At 41.6% G+C, this 25,421-nt stretch overlaps 2 protein-coding genes across 4 annotated transcripts; one reads left to right on the plus strand and one right to left on the minus strand.

Moving 5' to 3' along the window:
- Positions 1-584: 584 nt before the first annotated feature.
- On the minus strand, positions 585-18,027 carry LOC120454043 (mucin-5AC). Its single transcript, XM_039639037.1, has 6 exons — positions 17,983-18,027; positions 17,220-17,545; positions 6,542-6,586; positions 4,392-4,438; positions 4,062-4,328; positions 585-3,997 (listed from the first exon to the last, which is right to left on the minus strand). Exons 2-6 carry the CDS (start codon positions 17,239-17,241, stop codon positions 968-970), a joined length of 3,411 nt encoding a protein of 1,136 aa, XP_039494971.1. The 5' UTR covers positions 17,242-17,545; positions 17,983-18,027; the 3' UTR covers positions 585-967.
- Positions 18,028-22,902: 4,875 nt separating this feature from the next.
- LOC120453716 (facilitated trehalose transporter Tret1) lies at positions 22,903-24,961 on the plus strand. Of its 3 annotated transcripts, none has more exons than XM_039638540.1 (7): positions 22,903-23,096; positions 23,157-23,274; positions 23,339-23,450; positions 23,514-23,644; positions 23,720-24,054; positions 24,278-24,690; positions 24,749-24,961. In XM_039638540.1, exons 1-7 carry the CDS (start codon positions 23,045-23,047, stop codon positions 24,929-24,931), a joined length of 1,344 nt encoding a protein of 447 aa, XP_039494474.1. In that variant the 5' UTR covers positions 22,903-23,044; the 3' UTR covers positions 24,932-24,961. The 3 variants fall into 3 exon arrangements, with proteins under 3 accessions (XP_039494474.1, XP_039494476.1, XP_039494475.1); XM_039638541.1 differs by having other exon boundaries at positions 22,963-23,100; XM_039638542.2 differs by lacking the exon at positions 24,749-24,961 and having other exon boundaries at positions 24,337-24,527.
- Positions 24,962-25,421: the final 460 nt, after the last annotated feature.

The following is a 25,421-nucleotide window of genomic DNA, read 5'->3' on the forward strand; positions in this document are numbered from 1 at the left end:
TCAGTTAGTGTGTGCTTGCGCTTTAGCAGATTTACGACGCTGGATTATCCATTGTTCGGGGGCTGCGGCCAGCTATCAGAATTCATATATCAGCGAGACCCTACATGACGTATACGTAATATAAGTTAGGTAAACGTTGATCAATTTAATATTATGGCCATTTCAAGTGCAATGTAATTCCAATCTGATTCTACTTGTCCTTGCGAGTGGGAAATTCGATTTTCTTGCAAATGCAGTCAGCAGCAATGGTAAAAATATTTAAGTTTCGACTGATTGCATGATTGGTCTGACCTTACCAATGATTTATATTAGAGCTGGAAAACGCAAAGCCAATGGATTTATGTCAAGGCGATCGAGGAGTCTCTGTTGGGCTCTTGGGATTCCCCAAGCAAACATATGGAGAGGCCAGCTAGTGCCAGTAATAATGGTTTAATCAGTTAGCTAGCCAATAACCATCCATCCCCAATGTCCATACGCAATACGCCAAATCTTGTTGTTTACTTTTATATGTAGTTTATTAAGTTTAAATAAATATTTACAAACAGACAGCAAGACAAACAGATTGTTCAAATAGAGCGCTCCTACTGGATGCTGGATATAGAGTGTGTTCTCGTTCGTTAATACTAAGCAGTAAGAAACTAATTTAATACAACTCTCGATTAAACTTAAACGGAAACTGCTTGGCTAGGCATCAGGAACCACCAAGTCTATGCCTGTTTTGGCGTGGGAGTATTTCAGGGGTCTCATCGTCGAGTATTTCGATTACATATTTACAAACTAATTGCTCAATTGCATTGGCTAAACGAAGTCGATTAACAAGTAACTGGTTCAGAATCAAAAATGTTATAGGACGTTTTAAATTAAAGAAATTCAAACTTTGAAATTCAAAATTGAAGTGGGGGGGGAGTGGAGTTGACTAAAGTTAGGCATTAACTCGCAAGGTCTAGGAACCGCCACCGCCCTCGCTCTATCGCCTGCTGCTGAACTTGGACGCCAGCGAATATAATGACTTGAGCAGCTCCAGGGCCCTGCGGTCCGAGTTGACCTCCAGCAGAGGGGCCGTCGTCGTCGTGGTCTCCTCCAGATCCTCGACGCGTATTTCGAACTTGGTGGTCTCCTCGTAGCTGCCCGCCCCCAAACCTGTTGTGGTGGGCAGATCCGTGGTTGTCGTATAGCCAGGCGTGGTACTGGTGAAGTAGTCGGCTGCGGCGGCACCACCACGTCGGAATGTGGTCACTGGGATGCGATTGGTGGTGGTGGTCAACCTCTGCCGAGAGGTCTTACCTACAGCAGGTGTCTTGCTATCAATATCGATAAGTGCGTTGAGCAGGTGCTTCCGGCTTCTCTCTAGCGCCTTGCCATTGTGGTCATCGCAGGTCTGGATGAGCAGCAGCAGCAAGCTTAGGACCTGGCGATCGTGCTCCGCTTTTGCCATCACGTTGCGTAGGTGCAGTGCCTCCTGTTCGTTGAGGCCGCCGAACAACTTGTTAGCAATCCTCTGCAGCCCACTACTGGAAGGCAGTGCATCCCTGGGAATGTCGTAGCTGCGGAAGATGTCCTCCCACTCGTAACGAGATGGTGTGGGTGTGGTTACCCTGTAGGCAAACGGTGATGCTGTTGTGGATGTGGACGTTGTGGTGCTGCTGGTGGAAGTTCTTTGCTCCTTCATCAGACCATCGTTGATGGTTAGGGGATCGAGGAAGTCCGTTTGCGACTTGAGTGCCCATGGATGCTCAGTGGGCTTGTGGGTTGTAACTAGCTTTTGAGGTCTAGCATCCTTTAGCAGATCGTTGCGAGACTTTACAAATGATTGCGTTTGCTGTTGCTGCAGAAACTCCTCGCCGGAATCCTGACTTGGCGGCGAAAGCTCTCCAGAGAATTCCAAGCCGCGATTCGTGCTACCTTCATACAGCTCAGTGGTGGTAGAGAAATCTGGAGCCAGAGTGGAATCGAATTTGTGGTTTATTTCCGCTGCAATGCTGTTCGGTGTGGGGGTGGTCGCGTCTGGCAATCCCTTGGTGGGCAGATAGTACTTGGCGGTTCCATCGCTGAAGAGCGACCGATCCGTTGTGGTCACGGGCTTAAAGTTGGGAGTTTTTGGTGGCTCCGTAGGGTGCGCTCGAGCAGCAAGTTCCGCACGAAAAGTAGCTGGGTTATCAAGATAGCTGGACAGAGCGTTGGAGAAGATTTGCGCGATCTTACGAGTCTCGGGCTTATCCGCCAGGGCTCCAATGGTGGAACCAGTGCTGCCAATCTGAGGGAACTGATCATGCCTTGGTCCCGCTTCGGATTGGGTTCCGTTTGCCTGATTAGAGAGTAATCCGGCACTAATATCCGACTCGCCAGCACCACGACCTTGGGCTGACTTCAGGCCAAACAGATTGCTGTACTTCTTCACAGTAGTGTCACTCAGAAGACTCTTCTTGATGTCGTCCGCATTGTCACTAATGGCTGGAGGATTCTCCGAAGTGGTCAGTAGAGCAGTGGTGTCCGATGGCTTGATAGTTGGAAGTGGGGGTGGCTTCACGGATAGCTTGGTTTGAACACCGGTTTTGTCTACCTTCTCCGACTTGTCCTTTTTACTCAGGGAATTAATAGTTTCATTATGCTCTTGTGCAAAGTATTTGGCAAATGAAACGAGGGCATCCGGACCGGAGGAAGGTGGAATCTCCAAGCCAACTCTAGCGGGAGCTGCCGCCGCTGCATTTAACTCCACGTCCTCGAACTGATCTTTCAAGAGATTCATCGTTTTCAGCATATCCTGCACATTGCGGTAGACAGACTCTTCCTTCACAGGATTGGGGGCGAACAACAGAACATCCTCTCCAGCTGCACCGCCGGTATTGTCTCTTGGCGACTTTCCACTCTTGGGCAGATAAGTTGGACCGCTACTAGCGGCCGAAGGTGACGGAGTAGTTGGCAAATAATCCCGACTCTCGGTGGACTTCGACGGAGATCGGAACTCGCCGGAACTGGCCACATCATAGTGATGGCGCATGCCAATGATAACTGGCTTGAACGTGCTGCCTAGTTCGATACTGGCACTAGCGGTGGGCTTGAGCTTTGGAGCCGTGGAGGATTCAATAAAAATACCAGAGCTGGCACTTCCGAATCTGTGGGGATTGGGTGTTGTGGCCACATGACCACCCTTGATATAGTTCAGTTTACCCTCGGTGCTCTTCGATTTGACCAAACTGGGCACAGTGGGGGTGTAGAATGGGGTGGATTTGCTGGGCTCTAGCCGACGCACGGTGGAATGACTTCCGGTAGAATAGTGAGCTGTGGTTTGTGGCACAGATCGGGTGGAATGAGCTTCAAAGAACTCGGGCTTTTCCTTGGATTGGCCGGAAGTTGGCTTCTCCCTCTCTTTGCTGTGTTCCTCACTACCACTGTAACGATGCTGTCCCCGCTGTCCATTTCGTGCTCTTTCAGTGGAGACTCCTCTTTCCTGGGAGGCCACTGGAGTCCTGTTACGAGCGGGTTTTAAGACCGTGATGTCTTCGTTACGATTTGGGCTGTTCTCCTTATTGGTTCTCCGCTTGCCGGAACCGGTAACAAATGAGGAGCTTTCCGCTGTTATCTGACTTTCGTGATCGTTGCTATTGTTATCGATGCTGGGGAGAACCTTTCGCTGCTTCTCGCCAGACACATCATCAAAGTCCACACTCTCCACTGAGGCGGGAACATCCTCCGTGGAATCGATACGCCTGTCGGGATTGGCTCGCGGTCCAGACCTTCCCTGCCCAGCAACTGGGATGACTTTGGGCTTTATGTTTAGCCCTCCACCCACGATATTAAAGCCCTGCACGGGAACAGAAGGACGCACGCGATGCACTCGCTGCTTGTTGAGGATCTCTGCACTCTCTGCGTAATAGCCCGAGGATCCCAGGCAGTTAACCTTGAACCACCAGTCGCAGGTGAGCTCGCTCTGCTGAAAGATCGTGCCATTAGGGCAGAGGAAAGAGATCTTACGGCCCTCCTCACAGATGTGAAAGACCTTGGGACAAGACAAGAAGTGTTAGTTAAGTTTTCTTATTATTCTAACATACTTATTATTTTACCTGACAATCGGTTTCCATATCTGCAAAGTATCCGTTGCCATATGAACGGCAGCTGAACGAGGTCTTGGGAATTCGTGGGTAGATGGGAAAGTCGATGCCCGGTCGCCCAACAACTCCTTGGTACACCTCGTAATCCACATCCTCATCAGAAGCACGTTTCTTCAAGTGGTGCTTGTGTTCGTTACAGTTCGTATGGGCCTCAAAGCGTTCCTCCTCGAATTGAGTAGCACCCGTTTGCTTGGCCAATATCCGAGCTGGAGTTCGATACTATAAAGCAAAAATAATGTGTAATTATAATTATGTTTAGAACAGAAGTTAAATTTAGCATACCTTTGATTCTGCGCTTGTGTGGCCTAGGAGTACCAGTACAATTATAGCTGCAATTCATTATAGTTTATTATTATGTTGTTAACTTGCATGCTTTTTTGTATATATAAACATAACTTAATAAACCATAAACTTTCTATATCAAATAATATTTCGTAGAAACCCCCAAAATCATCAGCTCCTACTACACTTATATAACGGGTGTTTTTTTTAGAGGTATAGAACTTTAAGTTGGCATTACTGTTCAAGATGGCGACCGATTTAACAGCTGTCAAGTGATTTATTCTCAGTTTGGTTTGGCAATTCGTCATGCGTGCTTACAAAATCCAACTCGTGCAAGAATTGAAACCAAACGATCATCAAGCAAGGCGTAGATTCGTCGAATGGGCCCAAAACGAGATTGCTGTTGTTCCCGATTTTTCATAAGCCTCCAAGATCTTGTGATTTAACACCGCTAGACTACTTTTTGTGGGGCTATGTAAAGTCATTGGTCTATGCGGATAAGCCACAAACGCTAAACCATTTGGAAGACAACATTCGCCGTGTTATTGCCGATATACGGCCAAATGTTGGAAAAAGTCATTGCAAATTGGACGTCCAGATTGGACTACATCCGAGCCAGCCGTGGCGGTCATATGCCAGAAATCATATTTAAAATGTAATGCCACAAGATTATCTTTCATGTCAATAAAATTCATGTCAATCGAATAATCCATCGTTGTTTTATTGCAATTTAAAGTTCTATACCTCTAAAAAAAACACCCTATACAATGATATCATGCTTATCTCAAAGCTGGAACGCACGATCTCATAATAATAAGGAATTCTTTTATTGAAGCTTTTCGTGCTAAGCAGCAATTATTTTCTTTATGAATAGATTTCTTTGGATATTTTTCCCTGAATTCGCTAGCAGTGTTTAGCTAATCCGCTCTTCAGGTTTCGATACCTCTTCTTGATTAGAATGTCTTCTTGTTGGTGAGTTCACAGACCTTGACTTTTCCACTTAACTCAGATGGCAGACATTGCCAAATTACACAAGAGTTGACTACTGGGACTGGGTCTGGCTGGAAGTGACTGACCTCAGGCCCCCTCGAAATGCAAAATTAAAATTTTAAAGCATAAAAACTATTAAAGAAAGACACAAAAATAAAAAAGTCATGATCAACTGCGTCTTAACTGCGGGCCGGCAGAGGAAGATGTCAGCCGCAGTGGCTTATTGAATAACCAAAATAGCCACCAGATTCAAGGCCCACTTTCTGCATAATCACAGCGATTAAGTGAATCATCGGAGAAGACCCTCTGAAAACTTGGTCGCGGGTGTTGCTGTTGTTATTGCTATTTCTGCCTTATTCAAATTAAACAATTGTCCATAATTTGTGCCCGCTGATTGGCAATCGGGCTCAAATTTGAACGACCGCCTCATCAACCATACGCCACGTTGTACTTGTACGCGCATCAATTTCGGATCTGTCCGATCATTCCGATTGGGTTCGTGATCCTCGCAGCTGGATAGTGTGCCCCCTTAATTGAGAGGTGCTGTCGATGGGCGCGTAATTACTCAAATACCGAAAGGCCCGAAGAAGATTGCCGGCGATTGTTGGCCATTGTTGGTTTTATTCGGCCGCGAGATGAGCTGTCACTTATGCCCACTTGCCATCTGGGTCTCGGCCAACACGCCCGTCCTAATGAGCCGTTAATAATTGCTTTTCCCAGGCGCTCTGTCGACTTGGCCGATCCATTAATTCAAATCAAAGTCACATTTAATCTGAATCTGAATCCGAGTCTGAACTGTGTGTTGGAACCCCTTTTTGTCGCACGCCAAGTCAGCCTAATAACGCAAACGAAGACGCTTCACGAAAGCTGGCCAAGACAAAGAAGCATTAACGCAGTCTCGGCCGCTTTGCTGCCCACGCTTTGCGGCATACGCACATTCATCAACCACTAGCCGGCTATCTATGATGGGAAAATTATGAACTGACAAGGTCAAGGATGTTGTCAAATCTCAGAATGCTTTCATTTGCCGAAATATTTAAATGAACAATCAAATATTTTTATATAAATAAATTAAAAAATTTTGAAATATACAAATCTAATAGGGATACATCTTTACACTTTAGAGATCAAACAGGCTATTTTAGATCTCTTGAACTTACCGCACAACAAGAGCTGCGTGCACCGCATTTTGTATTTGGAATTGCCTGAAAGAGGGAAGCAGAGATACAAATGTTTAGCTAGTTAACAAAATTATGAATATTTATTGCACAAGATCGTGGGAGATGCCAAAATATAAGTATGAAAGAAACGGCAAAATAATTATTGTCGAAAACACGTACACACAACAAGGCGCCTTATTGGGTAATAGAAATTATACGAAAACAACGGCACAAATAATAATAAATGTACTCTGCGCTTGCACAAATCGGCGGAGAAGATTTGTCAAAGTGCCGAAGAAAACAAACAAAGCGCAGAAGGCTCTCAGCGATTGCATAATCGGTAGACGCCCACAAACGCATGCAGAAATTTACGGCGGATCGTTAGATAGATCTGTTCGCCATATATACATAGTTATTTCTGAGGAGCAGAGAGTAAAATATGGCCAAGTGCCGTGTACCACAGGGTATGTGCGCAATAAATTATTACATTTTAGGCTGACCCAGCCAAAATCCGATTGCGCTCTGGGCTTCCGAGGAACAGATGTCAGGCGCCGGCCAGGATTTATTCAGTTAGTCTGCCAGTCATTCAGGCAGTCAGTCAGTCAGTTAGTCAGTTAGTGAGGCAGTCAGTCAGTCAGTTCCCAAAGACATTCACTTCGCTACGGGTATACGTTAGTGGTTTGCTTCCGTCAGCTCAATTTTGCAGCTGTTGTCGCTGCTGTTCCCGTAGTTTCTGTAGTTTCTGTAGTGTTTGTAGTTTCTGCGTACTTTGCATAATTTTAGATAATTGTTTTAATTTGCACAACAGCAAACAATATCAAAACTGGGGGAGACACCAGCAAGAGCCAGAGAGATCAGCACTAAATCAATTGAATCACTTTCAATGGCCAAACGTCAGACAATAGATCTGTTTTCTTTACGTAATGCGGCCATATTCAATAACAATGCAAAATCGAACAGAATCTTGAAATTTCATTCAATGCGAACATAAATTTAAATTTAAATTAGCTGCAGTTGTTTAAGATTACGAAGATTCTGCTTTTATGCTTTGTCTGCTGGATTCTTTGATTGCCGAAATTGCTTTTTGTATTTAAATTTCTTGATTGCCTTGGCGAGCTTCTCGGCGCCCAGTGGCTGTTTGCACAAAATATTCTCACACCTAAATTTAATTTCGTCAAAATAGCGTAATGTTTGTACACAAAATGAATTTGTTGCAGTAACACTACTTTGCTTGGCATTAAAATTTCATAAAATTTGTAAATTAAGTCGATTACCCAAGCGATCTGTTAAAGTTCAAGTCGTCTGCGCAATTTTTATTTCAATTCACGATTCTCGATTTGCAATTACGCGAATCAAGAGTTTGTCATTGTCAAGGCTTAGCCAAATCGAATGAAATTGCCTTAAGTGGCGATTAGTTTGCGAAGGTCGAATCGGATTGGTTCACCCGAGAATTCATCTAATGGTCGTATTTATAAATTACTATTAATGAATTAGCTTCATCAATAAATTATATTTCTTGCCGCCACTTCCTCTCAACGGATTGATTGGATGATATCAATCAAGTCGTTTCAACAATAATTCATAAGAAAGCGGCGCAAGAAAATCAATCATCTAGGTGGCAAAAGTGTGCCTGGAAAGTGTTCAATGACAACAATGACAAATAAGGAAGTTTCGCCGGCAAATCATTATCATCGGTGCAACAAAAAATGTCAACGCGATGGTAAAAGCAGGTGTTGTGCCAACACAAAAAAAAATAGAGAGAAACAATAAAATAATAAGCTAGCGCCAGTTAACTACTTAAGGCTGAGGTTGCATTTTCCGCGCTTGCTGAGGGTCTCCGCAATCAAATTTTAGTTCCGCCTTCAACACATGCACGTCTCGCCGGGGAGACAGGGAGGTGGGCATGCGGAGAGTTCAGGAGGGGACTTTAAGATGGATGCGCCAAGGATCGATGCATCCACCGATTGCCTGGGTCGCTTTCGCAGACCCAACTGTGCTGCGGATTTTCGAGGGGCACACTCCTCGCATTGCAGCCAAATGTCTGTTAAATCGTTTTAACCTTTTTGTCAAGTTGCCGCTTAACCTTTACGGTTGCTGAGCTGACATGAAGGAAGCATTTGTTTTTTCCGCAGCTTTTGTTTTTTTTTTTGTTGTTTTTGCGCTTTTTGCCGCATTGTGTTGTGGCAAAGTGTTGAAACACAGAGCATAGAAACTAAGGCAACGCCAAGCTGCTGCTTCTCCTGCCTTTTTCCCGTCGACCACATGTCGTATACTTGTTATTTGAAGTTTTGACTTATTTGTTTTGGCTGTTCGCGCCGTTGAATTGCGGCGGCTTATCTGCCCGGCTGCCTTGCACTGGCTCTTGTGTGGCCTTCTCCTTCTGCGATCATGAATAAATGGGTTTTATTTCATATTATTTGAAACTCGTGTGCAAGCGAAGTTAAGGAAACATTTCACCTTTACCGATACTCATTATGAAACGGCTGACTCGCCTTGCCGGCCATTCCTGTTGGGAAAAATTGCATAAAGCCAGCGCATCTTCAATCGAAGCCACCACGATTAACACAGCAGACTAAGGAAAATCTAAAACTTGATTGCCGCTTTTTGTTTGCGCAGCGCGATTGGGAGTGCCGTGCAGGTGTGGATGGATATGCTGGTCATTTGGCTAATGGTGGGAGAGAAATTGTCTGCCGACGCAAAAAGCCATTGGCATCCTTGGGAATAAACCAGTGAGTCACGAACTTGAACGTTCTGGTAATTCCATAATTTATTTCTGAAAGTATACACACACTTGCTTCAACAGCACGTATTCCAGTTTCCTGCCTGTCATTTGTTTTTCGGTGTTAGTCTTTGAGTTCAGCAAATGTTATGCAAATTTCTAATAATTAATCACCGGAATGCTACCTACTAAATGCTATACATATATTCTGTCATACTGTTTAAACTAAGCCCGAAGCTGAATTAAAACCACCCCTAATTAAAATGTTAAACAGTTCAAATGGCTACGTATAGTTGTTTTGGCCTGAGCTTTTTAAAATGAACTGTGTGAACAATGTCATTATAAATGCACAAAAGTCTTAGCCGCGCAAAACACTTGGCTCTGACTGTGGTTCCCAGGCAAATATTTTGAAAGTGCTTTTGTGCATTTTATTTATTTATTTAACAACAGATTTGGCAAGCATCATTTGTTGATATCTTTGTTGTTTCTAAATCTCTTTCGTGGTGGGCAATTAAAACCATATCTTATATTGGCACATCCGAGCGATGAAGATAATTTTTCGGGATGGCCCCAAATAAGCCCCATTGTGATGTGCGTTTTGAGGCTAGTTTTCCTTCCTCGCGCTTTCCTGACCCATAAATCATTCGAATGATGTGCGTTTTCATATTTGCATAAAGTTTCGTCGTGGTACAAACACTCGTAATTGGATAACCGAATAAATATTTTTCGCTGTCCGTTCAGGTACCTGCACCTCCGCTTTGAATGACATGTGCTCCGAAAAAAGATTCGGGACCTAAGCAGTGATACGTACATATATCAAAGTGATGTGCCCCAGCTCAAGTGAAAAATATATGACTTAATTTGAATTTGAAATATTTTTTTTGGGTAGACAATTCATCATTCACAGATCGCACGATGAATTTACGACACAACATGTACCCGGTGACATTTTGTTTGGCGAACAATTAATCACAAGCTATTTAGTTATACCCAAATCATCTGTGCACAAGGAACAATCGCTGAAAAAAACCCAAGTGTGAATGTGCGTCGGATAAGACATGTACATTTTGCAACAACCAGACTTTTTGTTGAGCATTTTTTAAAAGTCGTAGCCCCAGAGATACAAGATAGCCAACCGCCAACCAGACTGCGGCTGCGTCTGAGGATGCTTCTGGCGCGATGCTGTTGCTGATGCAGATGCATTGACCTACGTGTCGCTGATGCACGCAGACATTAGCGTGGTAGCAATTATTGCCACTGATGTTGTTACTCTTGCGGCAACCTCACAGTTTTTGGGCCCCCAGTTCACCCAAAGGGGCTCTGCATCAGTTGCTTTTCATAGCCGCCAGAGTTCGACGTGCTAATAGATTTTAAGGTCGAATGCAATCATTTCGTCTGCCGCTGCTGCTGGCTGTGGGCTGCTTTTTCCCCCTCTGATACAATTTTCAGCCGCTTTTTGCCCAAAAATTCTTGTGCATTTCCGTACAGCGTTTTTGTGTGGGCCACTCATTTGCAATTTGCGCGGCTTTGGGGCGAGAATGAAGCGAAAAAAGAACAGAAATACCCTGGCGGTCGGAGGCACAGCAGAAGTCACTTTGACGCTTCGTGGCAGCCGCCTGTCAACTGCTTCACACTTGCCCCATTGGGGCAGAGTCGGAGCCTCGAGCGCATTCATGTGCCTAGGCTTAAAGGGAACTCAATTTGTTTGGGCCCAGCAAATTGCTGGCGATTTGTAAGGCAGCGAAAAACATTTAACGCCAAATGGGTAGATGATTTTTATATTTTTTTGTAGTGCTTCGGCTATTTACGTTGCGCCCCAGCAATTTTTCATGCAAGAGCTGCCGCGGGACTGGAAATGCCATCGGCATCCCGCCGATGTTAATACCTGGCCCATTTCGTGGTAATTTTCAAGCAGCCCCAAATGTTCAAGTGGGCAGTGTTTGATGCTACTTAATTATCGGTTAAAAATACATAGTTGTATTGTTTGTTCAGAAGTCTGCCAGATCATAAAAAGCTGTTGTAATAACGAAAGTACCGCTCACACTATGCTTAACTAGCATTATACCATTAAAGCCGTCAAGGTAAGTGCAGAGTTTCGGGTTACAACGCCATGACGAAGAGCTGGGGCCTTAGCCGGAAGCCATAGCTACTTAACGCGGATTCGGATCTCTCAGAACTTTATCTTAATTTATTGCATATCAAATATCTTCTAGCCAATTAAACCTAGCTTTAATGGACAAACGGAGCAATATCGGTCTATTAAAAACTTTATTCTTGTGTTATATTGTCATCATTTTAATGACTATTCTGGGCCATAAAAAATATATTCAATAAATGTCAACCAGATTTAGCAAGACTTTAGCAAAAAACTTGATTTCAAATTGAGTAAACAAGACTGATTCACAGACAAAACATCCCAATGCCGATAACTGTTAAATAAATGTGAACAACTGAATAAAATTCAAACGTCAGTTATTGAACCTTAAATTGATATTCAAACAAGAGAGAACGCTTTCTTGGAGTTCCCCGACTATCTGATACCCGTTCCTCAGCTAGTGGAAGTGCGAGGGAGATAAATACATATATTCTTTATATGGTCGGAAACGCTTCCCCCTGTTACATATTTTTCAACGAATATAGTATACCCTTTTACTCTACGAATAACAAATATAATAGAAACCGGTTTGAAATCAACCACCTAATTTATTTTTGACTTCGAAATATTTCAAAACAAAAGACAGCAATCGACTTCCCCAACTACATGATACCTGTTACCTAGCTAGTGGAAGTGCGAAGGAGAAATTTCAATAGTGGGAAACAAATTTCAACATGGGTCAATAAACTTGCGCTGCGTCTATGTCTCTGAAGTCTGCATACCTAATCTTAACTTTCTAGCATTTATAGTTCCTGAGGTCTCGACGTTTATACGGACGGACAAACAGACGGACGGACAGACAGACGGACATGGCCAAATCGACTCGGCTATTGATCATGTTCACGAATATACATATCTTATATGGTCGGAAACGCTTCCTTCTGCCTGTTAGATACTTATGAACGAATCTAGTATACCCTTTTACTTTACGAGTAACGGGTATGAATATATACTTATTTATTGAACATGATTGCCCTTTGATTAAATTAATACTCCGACGTTACAGAAATCTGGTTGCAATTATAACTGCCAATTTCGATTTTGTGAAAGTATTACAAAAAAATATGTATTATGTACGCCTGAAGATGAACTGAGCGCAATCCGGTTCGGTACATCTATGTTGCCAATCTCCCAATTCCTTTAATGCCACCTTCAAGTCCGCAAAGTCGGTGTGTCATCGATTGAAGGCACACATGCGGAAATGAATCCCCGCCAGTGATTACATAGCAATAGAGTTGTCACCGAGAAGATATACAACTTTCTGTATAATGTGCTGAGTTTTCACTAAAAGCCGAAAATATCAAAAGATAACAATTGAAAAGGCCACCAAGCCAGTTCCAATTGCTATGAGGCAACCAACGGGACGCGAGCTGCCAAGCGCAATTTATGACAGCCTAGGCGGCATCGGCATCAGACACGCCGTCAACAATTGCAGCAGAAAACCAGTAGCACCAAACACCAACAACTAGCGAGCCAAGTCGAGCGGCAATTAATAAGTAATTGCTGTTGACGTCGTCGGTAGTTGCCACAACACATCAGCAGCAGAAATTGTTGCACGTCGAATTCGTTCTTTTGTTTGGCTCGATTTGTAGATTACGCATATTTGGGTCAGCGTTTGTTATCAGAGCCCCATGTATTTATGTCACCTGGTTAAATAATCATCTCCTGACTTAATTACAGCCAGCAACAATGGCCAATTTTATATGAGCCAGTGGGGCTATGATGCTTTTTTTCCTCGTGCTTTTCCTTCTTCATTTGGCCTTTTTGTGATTGCTTCAACTTGCACCCATCTTCATGCAATCACATAGTGCACATGTGTGTTGGCCTACAGCAACAGCAAGATGCGAATTAGTGGCTTATTGTTCGGAGTAATTGTTTCTTGTTTGCCTGATATCGCGTAAATGAAAGTCACTTTTGTTTTGGATTTTGTTATGATTTCGTTGTTCGTTTACAGTGTCAGTGGCGGAAAATGAAAAAGTTCAAGCGGAAATCACAAGGAAAATTATTTTTTTGTTTGGTTTATGGTCTGAAAATGTAATCCGAAGCCGCATTAACATGGGATTAGCTGATTGTTGAAAGCACGATTCTTGAGTATTCCCTTCGAACTTACAACAAAAGACTCAAGCAACGAACTTGACTTTGGCACGACAAACCAAATGCTTTTGTTGCCATTGCGTCTTCTTGCCATTTTCAAGCGCATGGCATTTTCAAGCGACAAGTTTTAAAAATATCAAGTGTTTTCCCCGTGTTGTTTTTGAGTAACAAAACATGATTATGACTGTTAAAAACTCTCGTCATTTTGTTGTCTTCTCTCACTCGATTGTGCTTGAAAATATCAAACAATATTAAGGGATCTGTTTTCATTTATTTGATTTATTGTATTGGTTTTTAATGGTAAGCATATAAGGTTAGCGTGTCTAATTGGCTGTCAGCTGTTGGAATTCAATCAGGGTTTGATATTTATACCAATTTGTGAGTGTTGCCTACTTCAGTAGTGTGTAGATGATGATTATTGACGCTGTATTCCTCTTTATATTTATTGGTAATGATAGAGGCACCGCCAAAGTACTTTTAATGTCGAAATACCAGTGGGAATTATTTTCGGCTATAAACGTATTGCCCGACACCTTTGTGAGAACGGAACTTTTGCTTTTAGCCTTGTCCGACACCTTCCATTAGTGTCTTCATATTTTGTTTGCTTTTTTATGAATCAAAAGCAAACCAATAACCTGTTCTTTAGTCGTAATCGCGAAGAATCAAATGGGCATCCTTAGCGCGAGCCACATGATATCACTCGCTCAAATTAGATCCTGCCAAAGACGTAAATAAAGCACTGAAGTGATTCAAAGATTGTAGAATCAGGTTCTTAAGAAACTGTAAAATCTCGAATTAATTAGACAGGTATATAATCGTAGATTAAATGAAATATGCGTGAAAAGAAAGCGCAAACTTGTTCTGCGGCTTTATGACTGGAAAAGCATTGCTCATTGTTTACCAAATGAATGATGAACATTCAAAAATAAGATTATTAGGTATTTAAGCGAAATAAAATAAGTTGTTATGCTCGCAAACAAATGTGATCTCATTTGTCAAGCTTCCAAAAGGTACTCAATGCAAAATAATAACATTTTTATGTTAAACTTACTCTTACTTATTCTCCATGCAGTTCACCTTAGACCATGCTGACCAAAATGCCATTCAACTGACAGCCCTAAAATGGCCTAAACGTAGCATGTCAGGCCATGGAGGTCAGCATTTTGGTCTGACATTTAGCACCCCTCCTGAATGGCCATATATTTTAAGCTAAAAACGGCTATGGCTATATCTGGGCGGATGTTTTTCATTAAAGTCTGACGAACGCTACGCAATTCGCAACGCACGTGGTCTTCATGAACTGCTAGCATTTAGCCGTTGAAGAAATATAATAATCATATTTAAAGTCGTGATGTAATTGAATGGTTTACGCATTCCGCTAAATAACTATTATTAGGGAAGTGCTTGATTTTGATAAATTATAGCTATGTAAGATCTTAAGTTAAAGACATTATTTTATTTTAACACTTCACCAAAGTACCGTTGCATAATTCACACAATTCATTTGAAAAGTTCAAGTTCGTTAGTTTTTCTTTTCTATTTGCTCACGAAAAAACTTGACAAATGGGCTATTTATGGAGCACTCAAGTGCATTCGACTGACATTTTGCGAGTTTATAATAAAGACTAAAAAAGTGGCCTTATTGGTTAGTGTTTTTTTTTCGTTTGAAGTTCGTTGTCAAAGTCTTACAGTTTTTGTGGCAGCCAAAATAAGCCCATTAAATAAACATAGTAAAAACTAACAAGAAAATTACGAATCGTTATATACTTGAAGCTGCATAGAATACGTTGAAATCTTTATTTAGTAAAAGATAAAAATACAGAAATATACAAAACATGAACATTATTTACACTTCATTAATCATTAAAGACAGGCCGCAAAAACAGCATTGGCAAAGCATCTTTGAGCGGCAACCAATGTAAGGTTGCTTGTTTTGTCTACAAGGAATCGTTAAATACTTTTACTCGTATCTTTCAGATGCGGCTCATTGACTTTTCAGCGATGCGCACGCAGCGCCAGTTCACGCATCAACACTTGAATAGGATACAGGCTACACGAATTCAGCTTGTAGAGACAACGCTGCCCCAGTTGCTGAAGGGGAATCCTCGTATTCGGTATTGTTGCTTGAATGACTTTTTAATTTATTTGCCATTTCTTTTGCTTGCAACGTTAATGAGCAGACCAGACCAGAGCAGACCAGAGCAGACCAGAGTTGTCCAGAGCAGACCAACTTGGCCAGACCAGACTAGACCCCGGCTAAGACCCTAACAACAACACTCGCATTTTGAACTTTTATCTGGCCATCTGCAGACAACAACGGGCAAAATTATATTGTAGCATTTTGTTACATTTGAGGCAGCCGGCTTGGCTTGCTTTTTATTTTAGTTTTCGCCTGCCTTCGGCTCGTCTCCCCAGTCAACTTTAACCTCCTGCCACATAAAACAAAAGCAGACCTCCCCTATCTTCTCCCAGCCACCTCAATGTGTGTGGGTGTGTGGCTATGTGAAAGACGTTAAGTCACACATTTGGCCTAGATTTGTCTTTTCTCTTCGCCAGCCTTTCCTTTGTTCATTTGCGCCACGAGGCTGTACTGTAGAAGAAAATAAGAAACTGTGGCACCTCTTGACATTTTAAGCGCATTTCCCAATTCCTGCACTACTTTCTGGGGCCCTCTGGCCGAGTTGCTCACCCAGTAATCACAGGCTGCGCAGCAATCGGAATTATCTAACATAAAAATGTTGCAGCTGCGAATGGTGATTTTTCTTTTGTCTATTTTTGACCCAGCCCCCTCCCAAGGGTTTGTTCTTAGCCGTGCAGCTACCGCTGCCGTTTATCCTTGAACTGCGTTCTCAGACCCGCCAGCATTATCATAGATTCGTTAATAACAATGCCAAGTCGAGTCAACAATTGCGGTTGCAAATTTTGCAACACTAAATTTATGCAGTAAAAATTAGAAAACCAACAAAACCAACAAGAAATCAAATGCATGCCAGTGGTTTTGAGGCTTTTAATTGAGGTACTATTTATCTATCAAGCCAGCAATTTGCAAATTAATCATCAGCCAAAAGTCGCCTCGGGCATATTGCAGATTTAAGGAAATTGCTCGTCGTTTTGGCTAGAACCAATTAATTTTTACATTGATCAGTAATAATACAAGAAGCGCCTCTTTAATATTCATGACTTTAAATCTTCACAACAGCCAACTTAATTAAGTTATTGGTTTTAATGGATTAACTAACGGCTACAGATGGAAGCAGATCCAAAAAAATATAATAAATATGTAAATACTCATTCAGCATAGTAAAGAGCATATATTAATTACTTTCAGGCCTTTACAGTTAGTTGAATGTTGTATTCTTTTATTACTATTTCTTAAGGCGTAGTAAAGGTGCTAGTTACTTGAATAACTTATAAGAGCCATCATAAAGTGACCTCTCCATTATGCAGCCTACGCATTGAAACATTACCAACATTGTCCAAGAGTAGCAATAAAATTACGTGGAAAATGCATGCAATAAATCTTAGGAAAATAATGCTTAGTGAAAGGCAAAAGATGGCGCACACATAAGCGTTTTTGACCCATTCATGCGTACGAAATGCGTTTGGCATTTGGCTCGAGGCTTCTATCGAGCATTTTAGCTGTCGATCTGCCAAGCTATCGAAATTCTCATCTACGTATTTTCAGACTCAAATCTTCTGGGCTCACTCACCTTTAAGCGGCATCAACATCATTGGCAATGCTCTGAATGTCAGTTTGTAAAACAGAAACACTCGAGTAAGTCAGGTTAGAAACTGTGGCAGCAACTCAATCTTCCACAGCTTCCTTTCTCGCTTTCAGTTTCGTGATTGAAGTAATATGGAGGTTTTGCCGTAAACTTATTTATGACAAAGTTTTCCGCTCTCCGACTCGATTATTCGTAGCTTTTTGTTGTCTCGGATTTCTTGTGAATATTACATAGATTGTTGCATATTATTCGTTATTGTTATGTATGTTGTCTCACTATGCTCGATTATTTGGTTTATTATTTGTTATGGGCTAGAGAGGGATCAGGTGGTAATGCACAGATATCACGATTCAGTTGAGGTTTTCGGTAGTAGCACAAAATCACTTCAAGCTATTCTTGTCTGCATTATGGTAATCTTAAGGAAAAAAGGTATCAGATTTGGGAAAAGTTCATATGCATAACAAATAAACAAATTGGATATAAGTTTTTTATTTGCAGACTTAAGCTCGAAGTGATTTTTTTCTCTTGTTTGTGGGCTTATTCCTTTATGCTTGAAAACTTCACAATTGTTTCTAGAAATACAAGATCCTCTTTAAATATTATCAGATATTCACAAACGTCCTTTTAAAAACAGTTTTACTCCTTTTAAATTAAAAAATCGTTATCTAATATCTCAAGAGTTTGATGTTTCCGCACTAGAAGCACATTATATTTCTTAAATTAATCACATCAGATTGGTTGAAAATACAGTAAGAGCCAGAGCCAGACGAACAGAAGACGTCTTCACCCGTACGATATTCACATTTGAATGTTTCAATTGGCGGATGCGGCGTCCAACTTTAGTAGCTGAGCGGCCCGCAGACTCGAACTCTGTTTAGCGAAAACGCTCGCAAAGCCACCGCAAACACAGAAAAAGCAAAACCACTCGTCGTCGCCGAACCGGACGAACCTACCGCCTCCCGAAGATCGCTGCCACATCTTCCTCAATTCCCAAAGAAGCCCGAAGAGTGGCCTCAATCCAAAAGCAGCTGCAAAGCCAAACAAAAGCACATTGTCTTTGCGACCGGTCGGTCCAGCGATCAGCTGATCGCCGCGATCTCGAGAGGGGCGTTGGAGACCGAAGAGAAGAGCACAAATCTTCGGGTGCCGAAGATGTTAACAGGGCCAGATCGGCGGAGAAAAGCTTAACATTTCTGCTCAGGCCATGTAAATGCTGTGTTTGTAGCTGCTATCTTAGGAATTTAATCAGCGCATCTTGAGTGTGAAATTTGTCTATAACGTGACTATTGTCTGCTTTATATTAAAGAGTGTGCTTTTGGCGAATATATGTTTATAATTCTCGAGACAGAGCAAATGAACTTTAATTTAAGGCTCTACAATTTTGTATTACTAAAGGTGTTAAATAGTCAAAATTGATTAAAAACCTTTTTATTTTCCCTTTCAGTAAAATATTATAAAATGTTTTGAAGTTATGCGATGTCAAAGTTTATATGGAAGCTTCAAAGGGTTTCTGTAAGCTAAATACACCTTCTAAAACATTTTGGGATATTTAATTAAGTTATGTTTCCTTGTTCCACTCATATACATACATATGTATATGCTTACACACATATGCATACACATCATTGCGTATACGTAATATTTGCAAGCCCTCTAATAATATGATTGCTAACAGGATTAGCCTCCCTTAAATTGTATTCCATAAATTGCAATCACTTTAAATCGATTTCCGTCAATCAGCAAGATGACAGTTTGAAAATCCATTAGCCTTTAATAAGCAAGGGGAAGCACTTCTAGGGCTTTCGGCCTGGGAGCAGGGAAGTGGGTCCGGAATGGGCTGGTGAATCGTTAGTGAAGAGTTGGTTGATGGCTCCTTCGCTCGTGGAGGGCATAACAAACAAAATCACAAATTAAAGATTCGAAATGCTCGCAGTGACGACTTTTTGACTTGAGGCGTTTCTTGGCATGTTTCTCGTCTTCTATTTTTTGGCCAGCCGCCAGACAATGGAATACAAGGGAGACAGCTGAAGAGTTGACAGTGGACAGTTTATATTATGATTTTGGGGCAGCGTCTTCGGGGCCCTCTAACTACCAACTCCCAACCAGGAGTTGCATAATATCGTTGTTTGATTTTTGCTGAATTTATCTGCGTCTCTGTGGTTCGGATGCGACGGATGCTTCCTTCTGCACACGAAGGCAGATGCAGATGCCGATTCATTGCGCCTGCGATTATGGATTCGGTGTAGCAAAAATGCTCAAATAATGGCAGCCGCAAATATTCCCACGAATCTCCAGCCATGAGGCTTCGAGCATGCAGCAGTAGCTATCCAGCATTGGATCACCGCCAATTGCTGACGGTTCATGTAAAATTAACATTGGATTCTATGCGAAATCAGAAGTGATGGTAGTAATCACCATCCAGTGGCGCTTCTGCTGCTTAACGTGACTTTAATGGCGAGTTGATTCTGACTCCTAACTGGTTAGTTCCTTTCATTAAAAGATATTGACAATGTTTTGTTGTTTGCCCCTTGCAAATGACATTGAGTCTGGAGATTTTCTCATTAATATTAGGAAAACGAGGTGCATGCGATGAAAATGAATTGCCTTGTAGATAACTAATAAACGATCTGAAAGCAATTAAGCCATAACCTGACGCAGCAAATAAACCTTCGATTTTCCGGTTCATTGCAGGACTGGTTCTCAATAAAGTAGATTTAAGAATATTTTAATTAAAAATATTTCAAATAAATAACAAATATTACCCGGTGTTTAGTTAGAGCTGTTAATAACCAAATTATAAAGATTCATTTATTTATATAAATAAAGGTCAATTCGATTGGCCATAAGAAGAGCGCTTTGTATAAATCAAGGACTTAACCTTTTGCAGGAAAAATCAAATCATTGCCACAACTAAATAAGTCTGTAACTCAAACAAGCAAATAAGAAGCCACACAATATACACAAATCTTAACACTCCCTTAATGAAATTGTGCACATTGAGCAACAACCTTAAAAGGTCGTTTTTGCATTCTGTTGAAAAGTAATTCAGCAAGTTCGGTTGGTATAAGTAGAGTCCGGGCAAAGTGTCAAATCATTGTAGAAGTAACTAAGAAGCGATCTAGCCTATATTTAACCCCAAACTATCCATCACAGAAGCATGGATGGTGGGCCCTCGTGCAATTGCGGCGTTGCCTTTGCCTTTTGTGAATTGAAAAACCATTTACCTCCCGTTAATTTTAACGCCCGTTTTCTATGCCAACCCAGTTAGATTGCCACACAGTCGCCGAGTCGAAAACAAAAGCGAGAAGCAGCCGAAATACGTAATGCAAGCGATAATTATTGCCTACAGGCCCCCAAAAACCTCTCCGGACAACCACCAAAAAGACCTCCCACCCAAAAAAAAAAAAAAAAAAAAACACAGAAGCCTCCGTGGCCTAGTCGCGCAGCTGATTGAAAAGCAAAGAAGATTTGCATAGAAACGTGCGATTTTCGGCATGGCTAGAGGCCCCAATCGTCTCGGTCTCAGTCATGCTGGGCAACCAAAGGTATCTGGTGGATACTGTGTGATGCTGGGTGATGCTGGGTGATGCACTCACACATGGCACTGTCAACGTGCTCGCCAGCCTGAGAACAATACTAACTACCACCATCAATTACTCATTCATTCATGCCGTCATTCATTTGTCGTTCGGCATTTGGCAAAAGCCTCTGTTTCCTCGTACAAATGTAGCCGCCACAATTTGTTGATTTAATCGTTCACTTTTTTGGGAATCTTTGTGCTATTTTTTTAACTTTGTCTAATTTGCTCACATTCTTGGCCCTTTTCCATGTGAGAAGTCACTGAAATGATGACAAGGCTGATTGTCATAGTTTTGTTTTGACCAAACCCACATTTGTCAAGATCACTGCTGGAAATAGCCACATGATTAATGGATTATGTTTTGAATAGCTATGTCAAATGTTTTTATGAAAGAAAATTAATTTAACATCAGCTTTTATGTTCAGAATCCTTGAAAGGTTCTCAGACTTTCTTAATTTTTGGAGCACATGTATTAACCTTGGAACCAAGGAGATATGGAAATAATAGTGCTATAGATACAAATACAAATATACATCTTGCTTGAATATAACTTCACATTTATTTTTAAGAAATGGGCTATGCTTAACTCGCTCTTTATAGGAAATACCCTTTAAAAGAATTATCTTTACAAGATTGCATACATAATAACATTAAATACTAAATAATTTACAAATTTGGTTAGAGGAGCATTAATATCGGCCATGGGCTGGCTGATACTAAAAATCAAGAGTCTCGAAAAACTCACTTGTCGATAAATGACTTCAATTTATGTTTTTTGCAACACATACATATATAAGACGTAATCCGTTAAAGCCGCAGATAATAAATCACAGTTAATCAGATAATACAATAAGGTTAGTTAACTAACCTGTTGGGAAGAATAGAACTCCAAACTCGCCAGTATTAAGTGCATCATGCATCCGGAATGTTAGCCAAACCAGATAGGCGAGTGAAAAGTAATGGTAATGCCTGAAATCTAAACTCCCGATCTTGCCTGTGCTCTGGTGGCCAATTTATCGCCACTGACAGCTGAACAAACGAAAGTGATATCTTAGCATTCGAATTTCGAACCTAGTGAACAATTGTGTGCTAATGACGAAAGACAAGCGGTTGGCCACCAGAGAAGCGAGCATGGGTACTTATTGCCTGGGTTGTGTCAAAGTGCCGGGCCGGACTGGGTTATAAAATGGTCACGGACTGCAGACCGAGGACTGCAGATGCAAATGACACAGAAAAAATGTGATATTTTTTATTGAGCATTTTACAAACGGCACAACAAACCGCAGGGCATGACCTCCGACCGCGCAGAGCCGCAGCCACGAAACCCGACGACGGAGTCGACGGATTCCCAATGGAATCACGATGGGCCCAATCGTTTTTGTGCATTAAAATGCAACCAAGATTTATGTAAGCCGCTGCCAAAGTTGCCGAGCTGGTAGCGCAGGAACCCCTCATTATCGATCGATATAGGCGGCCAGACGAGACAGTCGATGAGAGACTGACTGCTTGAGTGGGGCCAGGAACCGCATATAATAACTTGATCACAGGAAAATCATTTATTGTGACACGATCGCCAATTGGGACCCGATAAACCCTGTCTTTGAATGAGATTCTCCCCCACTCGCCATTAACTTGTTGTCATGCTGTTTGATTGCCCTGCTTGTTTGCTTTTTCCCCTACTGATTAATATCTCTGTGGGACCTAATTGTGCACAGATACAATAAACACAGTTCCGCGAATTTCATGATTTTATTATTTGTTTGCTCCGTAGGTACTACTTTGGTATAATAATCTCTACGGGGAGAGCATTTCCTCATCCACTTTGCTGCCATTTGGGTTATGAGTAAACATAAGATAAAAGCGAATTTCATGCGTTTGCGTATTTTATACCTCTATTAAATGGTTTCACCACTCTAATGAGCCAAAAAGTGCCACGAAAATCTATGTTCGTTTTATGGACTCTATGAACCATCATATCTTAAGATTAAAAAGCAACGGCTATTACAAATTAAATTACTATTTCCTAGAGTTTTAAAACATGCATCATATTTACATTCTCATAGCACTCAAACTGAATTAATTGTTGTTTTAATTCATAAGTCAACCAGTAGAGAGTTTGTGTTTCTTTCTGTCTTAATGCAGGAAAATCGAAGTGTCAACTAAAGAGTGCATCCCTCATGTCATATCATATGATCATATCATTTCAGCTAGCTCCAGGCAACGATAGAATATGCAACTCTGTAGCAGACGCACCCGCTGGCAGTTGCTTTCCACCCTGATATGTGGGTAAGAATCCGGTGGCCTGTTTGATTAATTGGTGATAGGTAATATGTTTTTACCAGTGTGCATTATGGCATTGGCTCAAGGAATATCCCTAGGATGGTTCTCGCCCACTCTGCCCACTCTCATATCCGACAACAGTCCAATTGGAAAACCAATTGACATCAGCGAGGTGAAGTGGTATGTCAGCAATTGAAATAGTGAATTTTGGTGTAAATATAACTGGCATCATTGAGATTTGCAGGATCGGTGCCGCTTTTGGAATTGGGTGTCTGTTTTGCAATTTGGTAATTTGCGTACCGGTCTCGTATTTCGGAATTAAGAAGTGCATGTACTTCGTGCCCCTACCAAATATCGTAAATAAAACTTTGCCTAAGTTTAACGAGCTCCCAAAAGACTAAGCACCAAAATGTTTACAGATCAATTGGATCCTAATCTACTTCGCAAGCAAATCCGCATATTTTTATGTGTGTCGTGTACTTTTGGGATTTTCTGGTGGCACTTTGGTGGTTTGCTTTCCTGTATTTATCGCGGAAGTATCTGATAATAGGTAAGTCATTTCAAAACGCAACTGCTAGCTAAATCGAATAGTATTCAGACTAGTTTAACCACCACTTTCCTCAAGCATTCGTGGCACTCTAGGCTCTATTTTTATGATGACCCTTTGTAGTGGCATAACGGTGGGATTTGTATTGGTCTATTGCCTATCCTACCATGTGCTTCCGTGCGTCGTCATAGTCCTGCCAATTCTATATTTGTGCCTCATCATTCCCCTTCCTGAGCCGCCACAAGACTTACTGAAACGGGGCCATGAAGAAAAGGCCGAAAAGTCTTTTTGTTTTTACAAAAATTTCTCGAAGGATCCAGCCGAACAGGAAGATATTAAAGCTGAATTTGTAGACTTGCGAAATAAAGTTCTCGCCAGCGGCATATCAGAGAAGTTTACTCGTGCAGATTTCTGTAAGTTAAAAATTGGTGATAAAATAACCAAATTTAGGGAACACTACCTTGTAGACATCGCGCGTATTAAATCAATTTGTATTTTAAATATATTATTCCTTACATAAAAGGCTAGAAATATCCAGAGCACAGCCACTCTAACATTAATATTCTTCTGATGAGACATCATTATCGTAGAAAAACTGATTTACTTTACAATGATACATTTTTATCTTTAATTCAGTTAACAAGGTCTCAGGAAGAGCATTTGGGCTAATCGCTGTTTTGCTGGTCTCCAATCAATTGTCGGGATCTTTTGCCATCTTCAACTATGCGTCGACCATCTTCGAGCAGCTCGGTAGCAGGATGGAACCTAATTTATGCGGCATATTTCTGGGTGTTTTGCAGGTTTTGGGATTGATCAGCGCCGTTTTCCTGGTAGACCGAGTGGGTCGTCGACGCCTTTTGATCCCATCGCTGGCCGGAGTGGGTATGGCGGAGCTGGGTGTGGGTCTATTGAAGTCCTTTGCCTCACAGGAATTCTTAGACCGCAATGGTTGGATTGGACTAACACTAATGGGCATTGTGTCTTACACGGTGTCAGTGGGCATAGTGGCTCTCACATTTGTCATCATAGTTGAGCTTCTGCCCTTAAAGGTAAGCTCGGGTATGCTTATTTATCAAAGGATTTTACTTTAAACTCTTGGTCTTGCAGATCCGCGCCCCTGGCATCTCCATCAGTATGTGCGGACTCAGTGTCACCATATTCATTGCGCTCATGGTTTATCCCGTCCTGATCAACGATTTTGGATTGCATGTCACAATGTTTATTTCTGCGGGTTTTTGCCTACTTGGCTTAGTAGTTCTGGGAATCTTTTTGCCTGAGACCAGGGGCTAGATCATTACCCAATAATGAATAATTTTTTAATAAGTGTTAAGTAAAACCAGTACAAATCGAATTCACGTCAATTCAAGTCTAGGTAAGTGATAATCAGCGAGGTTTACGAAATCGGACCTTAGTGAAAGCAATATATTTCTAGCAGCAAGCCATAAGGGATAAAAGAAAGCGTATTGAGATAAACCATTGAAATATGTCTAGACTTATGCATTATGTATGTAGAATATGCATTCCACCCCTTACTCTTGCAAAGTTATGCAAATTTACATAGTCTTATTGCTGCTATCCAACAGTTCAACGGCAAGATTAGGCTGACTGTCAAGTGCTTCTTGCAGACTTCCCCAGACCTCTTCAAATGGGAGCGTTTTGCATTAATCAGCGGTACTACGTTCCGACTACTTATCTAATCTTCAACAATTTTATAATCGTCATTATTGTTTACGATTACCAGAAGATTGGGAAGTAAGCTTATCTGACGTGATTTCCACTA

Source organism: Drosophila santomea, chromosome 3R (assembly GCF_016746245.2).
Source record: "Drosophila santomea strain STO CAGO 1482 chromosome 3R, Prin_Dsan_1.1, whole genome shotgun sequence".
Classification (NCBI taxonomy): Eukaryota; Metazoa; Arthropoda; class Insecta; order Diptera; family Drosophilidae; genus Drosophila; species Drosophila santomea.